We start from the raw sequence: 17,178 nt of genomic DNA on the forward strand, positions 1-17,178 counted from the left end.
AACTGAGCCACCACCCAGGTGCCCCTCATGGGATGTTTTTTAAGTTTATTTATCTTCTTTGAGATTTGTGCTTTCTGAATATGACAGTTCTGGAAATGCTAAGGTATTATTTTAATTTCTTATTTGTCTTCGCTACATTCAGGGTAGTTTATTCAGGTAGTTTATTCCAAGTCATTCTCCTTAGCTGTGTCTAATCTTATTAGCTCATGCATTGAGTGTTTGTTTCAGTTTTATTTTTCATTTCTAGAAGTTCTGTTTCTTTTTGCAGTCTGTCTTGTCTTTTAGATAGAACTGTATTTCTTTCTCATGTTTAAGATCCCCTTTGTTTAATAATTTAGAATATTTATTATCTGTGTAAATAATTCCAGTGTCAGAAGTTCTTGGAAGTCTGTTAGTGCTGTCTGCTGTTTCTGCTGACTTTTGATTATGGTGATTGGTTTCCTTGTTGTTTATCTAAAATGTAGCCGTGAACTCAAGTTGAGACAGAAGGTGGTATGGGTTTACTTATGCCAAGATACTCCATGGCACCAATTCAGGACCCTCTTTAATTTCTTCATCTTAAGTTTCCCAGACTGTACTAGTAGGGATAATTTGAACCCCAGCCAGTTTGAGGAAACAATAGTTTTGCATTTTCAATTGAGATCTTTCTATTCCCTCTGCCTTTCTCCCTAGAGCCCAAACTAAGGTCAATAAGTTTCCTAGTTGTCTTCCTTTGATAGGTATGCAGGATTTTTCTGGTTTACCCTTTCACTGGTTTTATGGTCTGATTCCAGTTTAAGGTCTCTAGTTTATGTGGGCCCAAGATCTTGTCTTCTATCACCCCGTGGCTGTTGACAAACCTGTTACCAGGATTGGCAAAGGCTTTCAAAGCAGATCTAACTTCAGCATTCCACCATAGTCTTTAGTTCCTGCTTCCTTTTGGTTCCTGAAGATATCTCTTACTTGCTGATGAACTCAGTCTGTGTTTTATTTCTCCGGGATTTCTTAACGTATGCTATTGAGGTTTTCAGATTATCTTTTCTAAAATGTCCTAATGGTTTAAAATAAGCACTGGCCCCAGTACAAAGGTAAGGTCAGTAGTGGAAAAGAGATGGATCAGGAAGACATAGCAATTCTACTTTTAGAAATTTATCTGTTAGATATAATCATAGAAATGGAAAATGAAATACGTACAAGGATATTCAATGCAGTGTTGGTTGTAATAGCAGAAGAGTAGTATGAATCTAAATAATTCATTAGTGGACTATTTACACAAATTATGGTATGTATTTATAATGGAAAAAGAATGAAGCAGGTCTGAATGTACAAATATGGCATGATTGTCAGAAATACAGAGTAATGTTACAAATTGGTAACAGTGGTTATCTTAAGGGAAGGAAATTGGGTAGAAGGGGACAGAGATGGAAATTTGCTGTTTTGTACCTTTTGAATTTTAGACCATTGGCATGAAATGCTTATTTTGAGAATAAATGAATTTTTTTAAATAGTAATTTTAAAAGGCATTGATAGATGTGGGCAGGACCATTATACATTTTGAGTTGTAAATAGTATCTCTGAAAAGTATTCTGGTACTATCATATAAAAAATACACATTTTTATCCACAGTTGCCACTCTTTTTCAGTAGCGTTTTAGTTTTTGCTACAGGAAGCCCTGGATATCAAACCTAGAGATGTATTGGTTGGTTATACCTGGATTAAGTAGCATGTCTCATTTGGTCACATGAGTCCATCATTGAAGTTTTATTTTATTTCTACTTGGGTCTGTGGATTCAGCAGTGAGGTCACGAATGCATTTTGACTTACCAACTGGAAAAAAGAATTGGACTGAGAAGCCCCTTCCCCAAGAGCATTTTTAGGTAAATTCCAGGCTTGGGCTCTTTTGTGTGGACTAACCACCCATTTCCCAGAAAGGGACCCAACTTTTGACCTTCCTTTCTCCCTCAGTTTGTCTACACATTGCCTCTAAGCAACTCAGTCCTACTTACCATTCCTTTACAACTGTCAGTTTACAACTGAATTTTTAAGTCCCTTTTGCCTCAGGGTTCTTTAGTTGTCTATCTGTGGGTATCTCTTGGACTTACAGTATGAAGATAGAATTGTGCCCATTATTTAACAACAGTGTGAATTAATAATTGAGCTCCAGGGGCGCCTGGGTGGCGCAGTCGGTTAAGCGTCCGACTTCAGCCAGGTCACGATCTCGCGGTCCGTGAGTTCGAGCCCCGCGTCGGGCTCTGGGCTGATGGCTCAGAGCCTGGAGCCTGTTTCCGATTCTGTGTCTCCCTCTCTCTCTGCCCCTCCCCCGTTCATGCTCTGTCTCTCTCTGTCCCAAAAATAAATAAAAAACGTTGAAAAAAAAAATAAAAAATAAAAAATAATTGAGCTCCAATCCTGTTTTAGAAGTCAGCCACTAGATGTCTCTCTTGTAAAGAAAGAATCATGTACAGCTGACAAAACTTTTTTTCTTTGGATAACGTTACAGCATTCTAATTATATTGCAATAATATACCCATCTACCTCTGTATTAATGTCAGTAGCACTTTTTTCCCTTAAGCAATTATGTGCTGATCCACTTCATAAAGCACAGTATTTTGTTTGCATGATAACCTGTAAGTAGTATATGATTATACTTTACTGCAAACTGACTTTAGAAAAGAGCAAAGGAAAATGAAGTGATGGGTTTAGCAGTTGTGGTCATGGGGGGACAAGTGGATTTTGCAGTGATCTTTGAGGGATTACATAATAGGGACTCAGTACAAACTTACTCATTAATTGAAAATGTTTAGCTCTGTGGTTTCTCTGCCATAGCAGCTTTGGATATAGTTTGGTTGGAAGAGTTTCAGAGCAACAGCAGGGACTTAGGAAACAACAGTGTGAAAGACTAGAAACTTAATGGTTCCCCAAACAGGCATATACTTACTGGGGCCATGTAGACAGTGGTAAGGAAGTTTCTGTGACATAGCATCACAGAAGTTGTACTTTTCCATGATGGCAGTTAGGCAGCATTCATGGAAATAGAAAACAGTCTTGATCACCTTGGGGTCCCCAGACTGGTTCAGTTAGGGAAGTCCTTCCCTAGTCACCAGGTCTGCTTCTTCATGATGTGCTTCTAACATGTATCCCTTTCTGCTTCCTTCAGTACAGTATTTATCAACTATTCTCCCATGCAGGCCCACTTTGTCTCACCCTGGACTATTGGGGAACTTTCCCCACCTCAGTGTCTCCTTACCTCAGTCATTTGATGCACTGATGCCTGATACATCGTTATAAAATGTGTTTTTACTGTGATAGTCACTTGCTCAAAATCAAGGAGGAGTTAAGGATGTCTTGAGGTGAGAATATCAGATGCAAAAGGATGAAGTAGTAAATTTAAGACAGTGTATGTAGACACTAGGGTGATGTATGTCTAGAAACTAGGGTGAGAGGAGAGTTGGTAAGTGATAGGGGATGGACTGGAGAGAGCCCCACTGGGACTGAGCTTTGCAAGACTTTATATGCCAGGTTGGGGAGTTCAGACAGAGTCAAACTTTGAGCAGAACATTTTCCTGTTCATATGAGGGATCTATACTAAATATGGATCAGCCTACTCTGTCCCCACCCTGATTTCCTAATGTATTCAATGGAGTGTACCCAGGCTGGTTACCATGCCTAATCCTAGAATGTTTTCCTCATCCATTATTTTCTAGCCATCTGTGAAAATACACGATAGCTCATCTTCTCCATAATTTCTTTTTTGCTGCAGTTCCTATAGTACATATTCTCTTCACAGCTAATACAAAACACATGCCACATTTAGTGCTAGCGTTCGATTTTTAGTATGCATATATATCTACTCTCCTTTCTGCATTCTAGTGTTTCTTAGTAGGGGCTCTATTGGCATTTTGAACAGGACAGTTTTTTTGTTGTGTGGGACTTTCCTATGCATTACAGGAAGGCTAGCATTTCTGTTCTCTGCCCCCCTAAATGCCTAAAGTGCTTCCCAGTCTTGGAACAGTCAGAACTGCCCAGCCATTTTCAAATGTCCCCACCGCCCAGGTTGGTACCACTCCCAGTTGAGAACTGCTTTATTAAGTACTCAAATATTTATCAGTTATTTGAAGCAAAATGTGCTTTTTTATTTCACCTGCTACATCCATTTTCTTAATATACTGTCTTCTAAAGCCAGTACCACATACTTAACCTGTTTCCTATTATTATTGTGTAGTGGTGAAACTAATTTTTAAAAGAGCAAAATGTAATATATAACTGGAACTTCTCAAAGTATTTTCATAATGATGTGAGACATATAAAATTATGGTTTTCATTCTCCCCAATTCCAGTAATTTTAATCCATGCTAAGTAACTACACAGATCCTTTGTATTCAGTCTTCCAAAAACACTTATTATGGTACCAATCCTAATAAAATAGATGGATTATTTTTATGAGCAATAGTTATATTTATTCTTGAGACTTTAAAATTGTTCTTGAAATATATTTTAAAAGATTAAATGGCTGTGAGTGAAGGATTATGTAGATATTTTATACATTTGTTTTTTCCTTGAAGAGTTTCAAAATTTGGTAGATTTTCTTCCTGCTTTAAATTAAAATAAGGTTTTATAACTGACAGTGGAACAAAATGTTTTTTTCCTGAAATTCCTTTAGGTACTATATGCTGCTTCCGAATTTTGTAACAGTTGACAGTTTACAGATTAGTCTGTCTCCCTTTTCTACTGCTCAGAAATGAAAGATGAAACCTAGAAAGAAGAAGACTTTAATTATTTGTGTCATTTAGGATGCTTTATGTTGCTTGAAATAAAATACCCACTTCAAACTGTTTGAGCTATAAAAAGGTAAATTATTGGCTGTCATAACTCAATATCCATCCAGAGATAGGATGGATTTCAGAGTTCATAGATAAAATGACTCAATTACATCATTAACGGCCCATTTTTTTTGCTGATTCTCCATTGTATCTTCAGTGGTGTCAGCTGAATCTTCATGGTCATAGAATGCTCCTGGTAACAGTTTGAGTTGCAGTAAATATCCAGGAGTGCTTCTCTCCCAGCATTACTGAACAGGAAACCTGAAATTCACCACAATTGGGCCACCTAGGTCATCGGCCCAATCCTGAGTCACTGTGTCAAGGAAGATATAAGATAGTGGTTTTCTTAAGCTGACTAGTAAGTGCATGCCTCTAGAGGTAAGGAATGCATTCTATTCGTCAAAGTATGGTTATGGATTCGGAAGGAGGAGGATGATAAGAGATTGCCAAGGAGGCAATTAAAATGTTCACTATAACTCCTAAAAATTATTTCAAAATATGAAGGCAAATATTTAAAATAAAACATAACATATATTTGAATTGATGTTACATAAAAATACATAGTTTGTTGTTGAACTTTCATTTCTGGTAAGATCATAAAAGAATAGTCGATTAGAGCATAGACTGTGGAGGTATTGTACTGTCTGGGTTCAAATCCCAGCTCTGCCATTTCCCAGCTGAATAATGATCTTGGAGGAGGGACTTTTCTTTTTTCTACCTTAGAGTTCTCATGAAATAATGGTGTTCATTCAGAGTTACAAGAATTAAATGAGTTAATACATGTAAAACATCTAGAACAATGTCTGACATATTGAAAGCACTTAATAAAGCGTTTCTGAAAGCATTACTGTTATTACTATTACTACTTGGCTAGTGCTATCTGGTAAAAGGATCTACTGATAGACTTCATAACCTGTGGACTTTACTAATTAGTGGTGTAGCATTCTGAAGCATAGACATGTGGAAATTCTAGCTGTCCTTACTCCCATGGAGGGACTTGTTTTTAAAAATCAGAAGGAAAGGGGTGCCTTGAATAGGATTCAAGCACGGAGTCCACTTATCCTTTCCCCGTCCCACCTCTCATTCTTACAGTATATTGAGTATTCTCCCTCTGTATAGTATACATGAAGAACAAGGTGTTTTCATGTGAAAACTGTACTCTTCTCACAGTGATATGGAAGGAAAACACAGTGCCCAGGATTGGTGGTTGACCTACTGCCCTAAACAGAAGCCTGCCTTGGACTCATCCCAAATGCCTAGTGAGCCCTTAGGAGTGCTCTTCGAATAAATATTGGTTAGCCAGTAAGAGAGGGGGATGAAAATTGGTGACTTTTTTCAAGAACAAAAATAATTAAGCTCATTTAATTTCATATTAGAAATCTTAGTTCTTAGAATTCAGCCTTCTTATGTAACTCTTAGCTATAGCATATTTCTTGAGGAGGCTAGGTTTGAAGCTGTCAAAATGATTAGATAAGTAACCCTAGTTCTGGTTGGGTAATAATTTCTGAGATAAAAAAGAAACCTCTTAAAAGAACACTTCCAATAATGAAGATTTTTAGTTTTAAAAAGAATGTTAAAATTAGTCCTTTCTATGATTATTACCATCCTGCACTTTCCAGTGAAAACATTTTTGACTTTGCTGATTGTAAAAAATAGCAAATCATTATGTCAAAGATTTGTTTAATACAGACGTATAAAGTAAGAATGAAGTCCTTTCATAATGGCAGGAAATAACTAACCATAGTTAAAAGTTTGGGGCATGTTCTTCATACTTGTAAATACATGTATGAATATATATTTTAAACATAAATGCCATCATTCAATACGTACATATTTCTACTTCAATGCATAGAGTTCTGCCTCATTTTTTCATTCATTATGTAGATTTAGTATAGTTTAATCAGTTTTTGATGATACCCATTTAGATTTTTTTCTTTCTATTATAAAGAGTGGCACAGTGGACATGAACATATGTCATTACCCATCCAGTTATTTCCTTGGACTAAATTCCTGGAAATAAAACTGTTGAGGCAAAAATATGTGTATTTTTTTTCATTAAGAATATTTATTTTTTGTCTTTATGAACTTGAATGGCCAGAAGCTGACACCAGTTTATATTCCTATCACCAATGGAAAGTCTCCATTTCACCATGCTTCCCTAGTATTTCCCCAGTATTTCTGATTTTAACAATGTCTTTGTAAATCTGATAAGTGAAAATATTTCACTTCTATTTGCACTTCTTTGGTTATAAATGATCTTGAAAATCTTGTTTCAGGAGATCAGTGCCATTTAAAAGGATCGGATATCTGTGTTTGTTTTCTACTCTTCTTCCTTGGAATTATGGTAGCACTCCAAGATGAAAATTAACCATTTTAAGTCATGGAGTTAGAAGAATATGGGTATAGAACTTCCCTCCCCCCGTAAGTTTGTGTTACCATACACATATTACTTTCTTGAAATGGTGGGAGAGAATGATCCTTAATTTTAATAAGCATTAGCTGTTAAGTGCCCTGTATTAACTTGTTAAAACCGAGTATAAAATAACATTTATTTTCCTCTTTTAATACATGTGTTTCTCAACTTTTTTTTTTTGTTGCCTCCCAAGGAGCCCTTTTAGACATTTTCCTTCTATTTGCTCCCCCATGATATTTTGATACCACAGATATACTGTGTATATGTTTATGTGTAGTGGCCCTTTGGAGGGCCACAAACCATTGTAATATTTAAGATTATTTTTAACCCTCCCCAAAACAAATTTTTATCCCTTTTGGGGTGATGCTGCTCCTATTAAGAATGCATGATTGAGGGGGTAGGAGAAAAAGCTTTGCTATGCATGAGTAGTTTGCTTTTGTTTCATGGGACTCAGATCACTGTTATCTTACTTTGTCAGGTGGTCTATAGGGGAACATTAGGTTTAATAATTGCCATCATTACTTCACCAGTCTGTCATCAAACTCTAAACGTGTGCCATGAGGTGCCGAAGTTCCCTAGAATATTCAGGTACAGTATTTCCATTCTTGAGAACATTGATAATTTTGGCAAGGACACAGTGACATAATTGAAAGCATTTTGTTTAATTTAGGGAACAGTAGTCTTTATAGTAAGAGTAATAGTGTTTATTTTTTTAATTTTTTTTAACGTTTATTTATTTTTGAGACAGAGAGAGACAGAGCATGAACGAGGGAGGGGCAGAGAGAGAGAGGGAGACACAGAATTGGATGCAGGCTCCAGGCTCTGAGCCATCAGCCCAGAGCCCGATGCGGGGCTCAAACTCATGGACCGCAAGATCGTGACCTGAGCTGAAGTCGGACGCTCAACCGACTGAGCCACCCAGGCGCCCAATATAATAGTCAGTGTTTAAACCTCTATCCCAGTGGTTCTCATTCAGTGGTGATTTTTGCCTCCCAGAGGACATTTGCAATAATTGAAAACATCTTTGGATGTCACAACTGGAGGAGTGGGTGTTGCTGGGGTGGCATCTCCTTAGTCAAGGCCTAGAATGCTGTTAAACATCCTGCACAGGAAAGTGCCTCCTCTGTCCCCTCTTTACCCTACCCACCATAACAAAGAATTATCTGGTCCAAAATGTCAGTACTACCTAGGTTAAGAAACACTGTTTTATCCCATGATTCTACTCCTTATGCTGTGTTTTCATAAAATAGTCCAAAATATAAAAACAATTATGGTGGAGGGTGGGGGTATGCATACATAAAGATACTCACTAAAGCATTACTTTTTCCCTTTATAAAATGTGTTCTTTTAGAAAACTTACATAATACAAAAAAACATAGAAAATTATCCACAATCCCCCTCAAAAATAATGTTGAGATTTTGATGTATGTGTATTTTTATAAGTGGGACATGTATCACTGTGTAATTACGAAAAGTGGGAAACAGACTTAATCCTTTGAAGAATTTTGATGGTTACCAGAGGGGAGGTGGTTGGGGGGGAATTGAAATCGATGATAGCGCTTATTATGATGAGCACTGAGTCATGAATAGATTTAGTAGATCACTAAAATTGTACACCTGAAATTAATAGAATATGTTAACTATACTGGAATTAAAATTAAAAACTTAATTAAAAAACTTAATTCTTTGAGACTTAGGAAGTGATTTGATTGCCCAGTCAAGACTACATCAGTTTCAAGAACACTGAAGAGTTGGCAACTACTTTAAAGATTAATTAACTCAACCCATTTCAGGAATTCTTATACAATACCCTTCAACCTCTCTTTGTCCATTTGTTCACTTAAATCTTCTATTCTGAATTACTGTTTGCAAATGCCTTTTAACCTTAGAGTTAAAAAGTACAGTTATCCAATGAAGCTAGCTTAATCCTTTTTACTAGTAGAGGTAAATGATAGACCCATCCCTAGGGATAGTCTTTTATTATTTTTTTTTTTACCATAATTTAATATGGAAGAACAAATGGTAAAAAATTGGAAGCAGTCATAATGTCTATCAGTAGAGAATGAATAGATTTTGGCATTTTTCATAAAATGAACTGATCTGCATATATTATAAATAAACCTAAAGCATAATGTAAATGAAAAGCAAGGCATAGGATATTTAGAGTATGGTAAGTTTGAAGTAAATGTTAATATTACACAAAATACTATATTGTTTATAGGTATAATATGTATGTGTGTATGTGTGTGTAGAATATAAAACCATGGACGGTAAGAATACACACCCAAACTCAGGATAGTACTTACCTCTGATAATGGGAAGGGAAGGAGATCAAGAAACAGTAGCAAGTTGGATCATCAGCTATATCAATAACCTTTTATTTCTTAAAAGAAAAAAGTATTTTGAATAAATATGGCAGTTTGCAAGTTGGTTAAATCTTGAGTATGGGTACATTGTTCTTTATACTCTCTTTTTCTTTGTTTTTGAAATATTTCAAGATCACATTTTTTAAAAGTAAATATACTTTTCAAATTTGTTCACGTTTGAACTGAGGCCAAATATAGAAAGATTTTTATAGTAAGTTAGCAATGTGTATGTAATAAAATAGTAGTGAATGACTTCCTTACAATCAAAACTAGTTAACTATAGCAAAATAATTTCCAAGGGCTTTTCTCCCTTTGTTTTTGGAATGTTAAGTACTTTCTGATGGTATTTAGGGTCTACTGAGTGTTAAGAAAGATAAATGGTTCTTGAAATTACTCAAGCAATGATTGGGGTAACTTAATATGATTTAGAATTCTGCAAGATGACAAGTTCATAATCTTTTTTTCTCCTATAACTTAACATGGAAAAAACAAATATATTTAGAAAGAAACCATATTATACATCAGGATTAAAAAATCAATTTCTTTCTTACAAGGAAATGTGGAATCTCTGAGTCTCCCTTTTTTTTTTTAATGTTTATTTTGAAAGAGAGTGCACACAAGCAGGAGAGGGGCAGAGAGAGAGAGAGAGAGAGGGAGGGAGAGAGAAAGAATTCCAAGTAGGCTTTGCACTGTCAATGCAGAGCCCACTGCAGGGGCTCAGTCTTAGAAACAGTGAGATCCTGACCTGAGCTGAAATTAAGAGTCACTTGCTCATCTGACTGAGCCACCCAGGTATCACCTCTGAGTTTCTTGATGGTGATATGATGCTCTGCCTCTTTCATAGATAACGAACATTGCAGAGGTGTTTTCTTTTAGAAGAATTGTTTATTTAAAACCATTAACTTACATTTGCATTCAGATTTTTTTAAGGTTTCTTCCTCTGAGATTTTAGATATCTGGTCTTTAAATTAGTGAAGGGTATTTATGCCTTTGTTCAATCAAAAAAACACATATTAACATGACTTTCTTATATGGTAAGTGGCACTCTCAATGTAAGCATAAGCGAGCATATTTTTTCTAGCTAATGCCAAAAACTGTCTTGTTACTAAAGAAAACTTCCATAAGCAGATCTGTGATAACTTACCCTAATAGAAGGATTTTTACTTGATTTTATGGTTATTGTCTTCTGACAGAAATTTGACTAAATCATATGAATGTTTGGTGGGAGATATTTTACTAGACTGTATTAAAATAAAACTATTTGAGATTTTGGAGCCAGGCTGCTAAAGGATAGATTTATAAGTGAAGCTGGCCATTTTGCTTGACAGTGGGTTGTTACAAATTTCTCCTAAATAATGAAAACATGTAAAAACCATCATACAGTGAAAACATTTAAATTTCTGTATTGGATTCAGTATTTCTAACATTAACTTTTTTTAAAGAAGGAATGGTATATAGTGTCACCAAACTTAGATATGTTAAATAGAACATGGTCATTCCAAAATTAGACATTTAGTGAATTATTACTGTTGATCATGTATCAAACCAAAGTTTCGACCTGGAAGCAAAGGGACTCTAGCTCAGAGTGCATTCTGCTTAGCAACCAACTTGTCTACTGTTTTGCTACTGAATGCACGTACTCATGGCTAAGAAGTATCTGCAGCCAGCTGGTCGCAACTGGACAACACTTCATTCACCTAATTTCCAGACTAGTCAGGCAAAGACATCAGCTCATTATTTTTGGTCATGAGCAAATTTATTTGTAAACTTCAAGTAGTAGCACACTGATCTCAAAAGCCCCTGAACTGTGACAAATTGCCTTCTAATTCAGGAATATAAAGTCCTTGTAATTCAGAACTGCTGCACTTAATTTTGCTTTCCTTTTAAAAATCCTTGCAAGTATATTGTTTAAAAAACATAGTCTCTGAAATCCTAGAAAAAATAGTAGAAAAGATACGTTAAATTCTAGGAATACTTTTCAAATTATTATCTGAAAATGAAAGTTCAGGAGGTTTGATTTGTGCGCACACTTTTATTATCTACCTTGATCCTCATATGATTCTTTTTTCATTTAGAAAACAGCAGTTTTGTTGGCATGTGAAGCTCCAATTTCCTCAGAGTCAAGCTGTGTACATAGAAAAAAGGTACAGTACTACCAATGTTTACTAAGAACTCCTTTGTTTTTATTGTGTTTTTGTATTTAAAATAAACTGTTAACTTAAATGTGATATCAGTAAATGTATGTCAGTAGTAGAATGGATAACTCAGTTGTTGGTATCTTGATTCAGTGAAATGCTCAATACTATTGAAAAATGAATCAACTACAGCTACATCAACATGGTTGAATCTTAGAAATAATGTTGAATGAGAAGAGCAAATGAAGGAAGAATGCATAGAGTGTGATTCTACGTCTAAATATAAAACAGTGTAGTCTTTAGAACTATCTGCAGAGCTGGTAAAACTCTAAGGGAAATCATGATGGTGTTTCCTTCAGCAGGGGGAGCAGACATTAGGAGAAAACTGCAAGGAGACACAAGAGGGCTAAAAAACTTTCAATTTCTTAAGTTGAGTGGTTGTAGAACAAATGAAAAATGACCCAGAATTCTACTATGCAAAGATTACTGCTATTAACATTGTGGTATAGCCCTCAAAATATGTATACTCAAAATTGGAATTAATTTGCATAAAAACTTTTTATCCTACTTTTTTCATATTTGCATATTTTTAAGTGTCATTTAAAAACTTTAATGACTGTGTACTATTTGGTTCCTTCGGAAAATTTTCCAGTTGCTTTTTAAGTAATATACTGAGCATATATCCACATTTTGCATTAAGTGTCCTCTCTTTGCAACTGTGCTATGAATTTTAGTGAAGAACTTCCTTATTTGAAGTTGTATGCCAGACTAAAGTCAGGGAAAGGACTTCAATTTTTTAGATAGGGGTATGTAGCACATTGGTATATATGAAAATGTATAAATGAGGAAAGCTACACATTCAGTGTCTTAATTTTGTTTCTGTAGCTTTATAGTTCAAAACAGTGTGCATACTTACAGGAAAGTTGAAAAACTTGAGATATGTTATTTCCAGGGAGAGTAGTATCAATTTTTACCCTGGTCTTATGATTTAGAATGAATAAATTTGAACATGCACTGAAATTAGCATCATCTGAAACCTTTTTTCAGATTTTTAATTTCTGTAGCTTTCAAATATATTTCATCCTGAATTCATTCTTCCCATCTTTGAGCACAGGTGTGTGTTAAAAGAGGCTTCATGTTTTTATAATTGATTTATAGGGAGCTTCTCAAAATATTGCTTTTTAGGACTTTGTTAAGTGTGTCCAAGAAGCCTTTTTGAGCTTTTTTTTCTAAGTAATTTTTGCTTAAAAGGATGTTATATTTTGCCAAGAGTAAAATAAAAGGTCTGTGTTCAGTTATTTAAACAAAAAAGCCACAAGATTTAGTAATTCTAAGTTAACACCTTTAGTAGAAACTTATAAATAATAAGTTTTGTTTTTGTTTTTTTGTTGTTGGGAAGAGTACCAGATGATAAAACTATTAATGAAATCCTAAAACCTTACATTGATCCTGAAAAGGCTGATCCTGTAATTCGTCAAAGGTATGTTTCAAAACTCTTGTAATTTTCTGAAATTACTAAAAATATTGAGGTATTGGTTATGTGACTATTATGTAAAGCCATGACACTATTAGACTGTGATATACCAGTGCAGTTTACTTTCTGTGTCATTTCCTTGGTATTTATTCAAGGCTTTTTCAGTCACAGATGATGCTTTTGGATAGTAACAAAAACAGTTCTCAACACTTAGTATTCACTGTTTTCTAGATACTCGTTGAAGCAGATAATAAAAAATGTATGAATTAATTTAATCCTCACAATAACCCTTGAAGGTAGATTACTGCCTTCAATATGTCCATTTTACAGATGGGGAACCTTAAAGTGCTTAAGTGACTTCATACTGCAAATAAGCAGGGAAGCTGGGATTTAAACCCAGCCAGTGTGGAATCAGAGTCTGCACTCTTAACCCTTAAATCAAACTTCTTTAAAATTGAGTCAAAAACTCTGAAATTAAGAGTTTCCAAGTAACCCGTATAAAAGACAGACCCTGTTTCAGCCAGGTCTTCATAAAACTAATTAAGATACACTCTGCTTCATTTCCATGTAGCATGGACACAAATGGGCTAGAATAGCTAGGTCTGTCCCTTTTCAGCTGTGTGATCAGGAATAAGTTACCTAAGTTCCAGACCTTAATTTTCTCTACTAGATAAGGTTATTTGAAGCTTAAAAAAAAAAAAAAAAAAAAAAAGGCATATGTATATAGTTACTATACAGGGTCTAACACACAGTAGGCAGCACTCAAAATAGGAAACTCATATTAGAATGTGGATTAGTTTTCCTGAGCAGGAACCCAGTTGACTTTCTTTTCTCTGGATGATACCTGCTTGTTTTGGTTCCAGAGTAACCTAGTGTTTAAATTTTAAACTGAGTGGATTCTAAAATGTCTGACCCAATTCTAATTAAATCTCATGTTCTAGTGCCAATGAAAGGTTGTACCCAGACTGAACCAGAATCGTGTCCCATATCAAGCAGTGTCTTTGGAATATGTATAATAGTTGTATTTCTTTCCTTCTTATTATTGATAATCCAGTTGTCATCATTGGTCATACGTTTGGCAGTAAGACAAAGTACCTATCACTAAATTGGGTACATTTTTAAAAAAATAAAATAGCAAGATTAACTTAATTTACTGAAATAGATTTTTTTTTTAATTAACATATTGTATAGAGAGAAGAAAGGTAATATTTTAAAATTCAGATCCTTGGCTAGAAAATATCTTTAACCCCTTTTCTGTGCTTGGCTAGTTGAATTGTAAGTATTGTTAGCTACTCATAAATGTTTAATCTGTAGATACTGTCTTGAAACATATTAAAAATCAGTTTTGCTTCCTTCAATATGACATTTTTATTTCAGGTTGAAAGCCTACATTCGCTCTCAGACTGGGGTCCAAATTTTAATGAAGGTTGAATCTATGCAGCAAAATTTAGTAAGGTAAAATTATTTCCCTCCCCATTTCTTTAAATATTTTCAAATTCTAAAATGTAATTAAGTAGCTTGATTAGCTCAAGTAGCTAGTTATTATACCAGTATGACTTTCAAATTAAAATTTAAAAATAATCAGACTTATAGGATAAATTCAATTGAAAATTACTTTGGTTAGGGGTGCCTGGGTGACTCATTCAGTTAAGCGTCCACCTTTGGCTCAGGTCATGATCTCATGGTTCATGGGTTCAAGCCCTGCGTTGAACTCTGTCCTGACAGCTCAGAGCGTGGAGCCTATTTCGGATTTTGTGTCTCCCTCTCTCCCTGCCCCTCCCCGACTCAGGCCCTCTCTCTCTCTTTCTCCCTCAAAAATAAACATTAAAAACAATTATTTTGGTTAAAATATTTTAAAATAGCATTATGTACAATTAAGAGATTCTTAAATCCCATTTTAACTTATTTCAAGAAGTATTCTCTACAACAGTTCTAGTGTTCAAGTTTTTGCCTTTGGGAATACAAACATTTATGTGATCAACTGAGCATTGCATATATTGCAATGGAAAAAAACACTGCAGAGAAATGTAAGGAGAGCTGGGTTCTAACAAACTGTATTATTTGAGGAAGTTTTTTTTGTTTTTGTTTTTTGGGTTTTTTGTTTTTTGGTTTTTGTTTTATTTTGGGGTTTTTTTTTTAGAGTTTATTTTGAGAGGAAAAAAAAGAGAATGAGAGCAAACAGGGGAGGGGCAGAGAGAAAATCCCAAGTGGTCTCCGCACCATCAGCATAGAGTCCTACATGGAGCTGGATCTCATGAAACTGTGAGATCATGACCTGAGCCAAGAGTCGGTCAGCTGCTTAACGGACTGAGCTACCCAGGTGCCTCTTCCCTAGACTTGTTCATTTAGTATATTTACATGCAGTTCACGTTTTACTCCCTTCCTTCCCCCAAAAGATTTAAGGTCTCAGATGAGAGAAGGATGGAAAGTTTTGTGGGTTTTGCAGAGATAGCTATCTAGAGTTACAACATCCATGTTAACCAAAGTCCGTATTTTTGAAATTGGTAATCAAACGCTTATGTAATTAGAAATACTGGTGTAAAAGGTGCGTTCTTTCAGTTTTGCTTAGCAAAGTTTTAAAGTCAGTTTCATACAAATTCATGTTTAAACAAAACCATTTGCATTGTTCCCTTGGAATTTACCTCCAGTCAATCATTAAATATTTTTTCCTTCTTTTATTGTCTCTTACCTCATTCAGATTCAGTTCCTTTCTTAACATTTACCATATTTTACTTACTTAATTCATGTAAATGTTACTCCTATTTCATACCTTGGTGCATTCTTATTGAGTATACTATGGCTTCAGTCTCATAAGCCTGTTAAGAAAACACCTCTGAGGGTTTTTATGAAAAATGAAATCACTTTTTGGATAGTTGTCTCATCTCATCTTCTCTAGGCTGTGGAACTAATATATATTCTCCCATCTCTCCTGACAACCTGGTGACGTGTCCAACATTCTAACACTTCTGCAGCACTCTGAGCATTTGCCACCTCCTTGTCATAGACTGCCAGTGTGGGGATAACATGTAGATGGCTCCAGAAGGATTGTAGAAGGGAGACAGTAGTAGTGCTATCCATCAAAACGATTGCCTCATCATTTTTTTAGTTGTACTTATCTGACCTTGAATAATTATAAATAGTGGCCATTGGCTACTATTTTAATGGCTACATGAATCGAATTGTTTGTTTTCTTAGTTAATAAGCATGCATCAACTTGACCATGGTCACCTTATTTACCTAATCTGTTAGGCAAATAATTAAATTTCTTTACCAAAGCTAAAGAAAACAACCCAAATCATTTTGGTACAACTGCTAAGAACAAAAGGTTTGGGGTTCTCTTTTTCTTTTGTTTTAGTTTATTAATGGTTTTTGTTCTGTTTCTTTGTTGTTTTCCTCCATTACCTGAAAGAGAAGGTTTGCTGTATTTCCTTTTAAGTCAAGGCAAACTGGGGAGTGGCCAGTGAAGAAATGTGCCAGCTCACTAAGCCAGTCAAACTTGACTCTTGGGCATAGTATCTTCTTCCTCCAAAATTCAAGGAAGCCAAGATTGTATGTGTTAAAAGGTAGAATACTGAGCATTTTAAAGTTTCTAATACAGGGCAGACTGCTTGGGCCTAGATAGCATTCATTTTTAACTTGAAAATGTGTAACTCTAAGTGCTTGAAGAGGCAAGGAGGATGGAGATCTCCAGATGGAGATCTCAGCATATCCTAGTAGACCAGGGTCTTCCAGGAGAGTGGCAGAAATGCCTATAGCATGACATGATCCAGAGGGAAGCAGTTGGGGAAACCATTACATGGAGTTGTATTAGAAAGAAATCAGGATGCACAAGAGAACCAGAGCACGGGGAAATGCCAGTCAGATTGCTAAGGTTTATTTTAACAAAGAGGGTAAACCTGAACCCAAAAAAACATCAAAGAAGTCACTGAATTGAAGGTCAGATGACCTACTTCTAGACACTCAATTTCTTTGTGCTTCGTTTTCAAGGTCC

At 35.4% G+C, this 17,178-nt stretch overlaps 1 protein-coding gene across 1 annotated transcript in view; it reads left to right on the forward strand.

The window, feature by feature from the left end:
• The window catches only part of ZNHIT6 (zinc finger HIT-type containing 6), a 59,865-nt gene that overhangs the window by 22,176 nt on the left and 20,511 nt on the right, over nt 1-17,178 (forward strand). The window contains exons 6-8 of the mRNA XM_047871496.1: nt 11,654-11,722; nt 13,113-13,193; nt 14,565-14,642. Of these exons, the coding sequence (XP_047727452.1) occupies nt 11,654-11,722; nt 13,113-13,193; nt 14,565-14,642 (228 nt within the window). The remainder of the gene's footprint in view (nt 1-11,653; nt 11,723-13,112; nt 13,194-14,564; nt 14,643-17,178) is intronic.

Source organism: Prionailurus viverrinus, chromosome C1 (genome assembly GCF_022837055.1).
Source record: "Prionailurus viverrinus isolate Anna chromosome C1, UM_Priviv_1.0, whole genome shotgun sequence".
NCBI classification, from domain to species: Eukaryota; Metazoa; Chordata; class Mammalia; order Carnivora; family Felidae; genus Prionailurus; species Prionailurus viverrinus.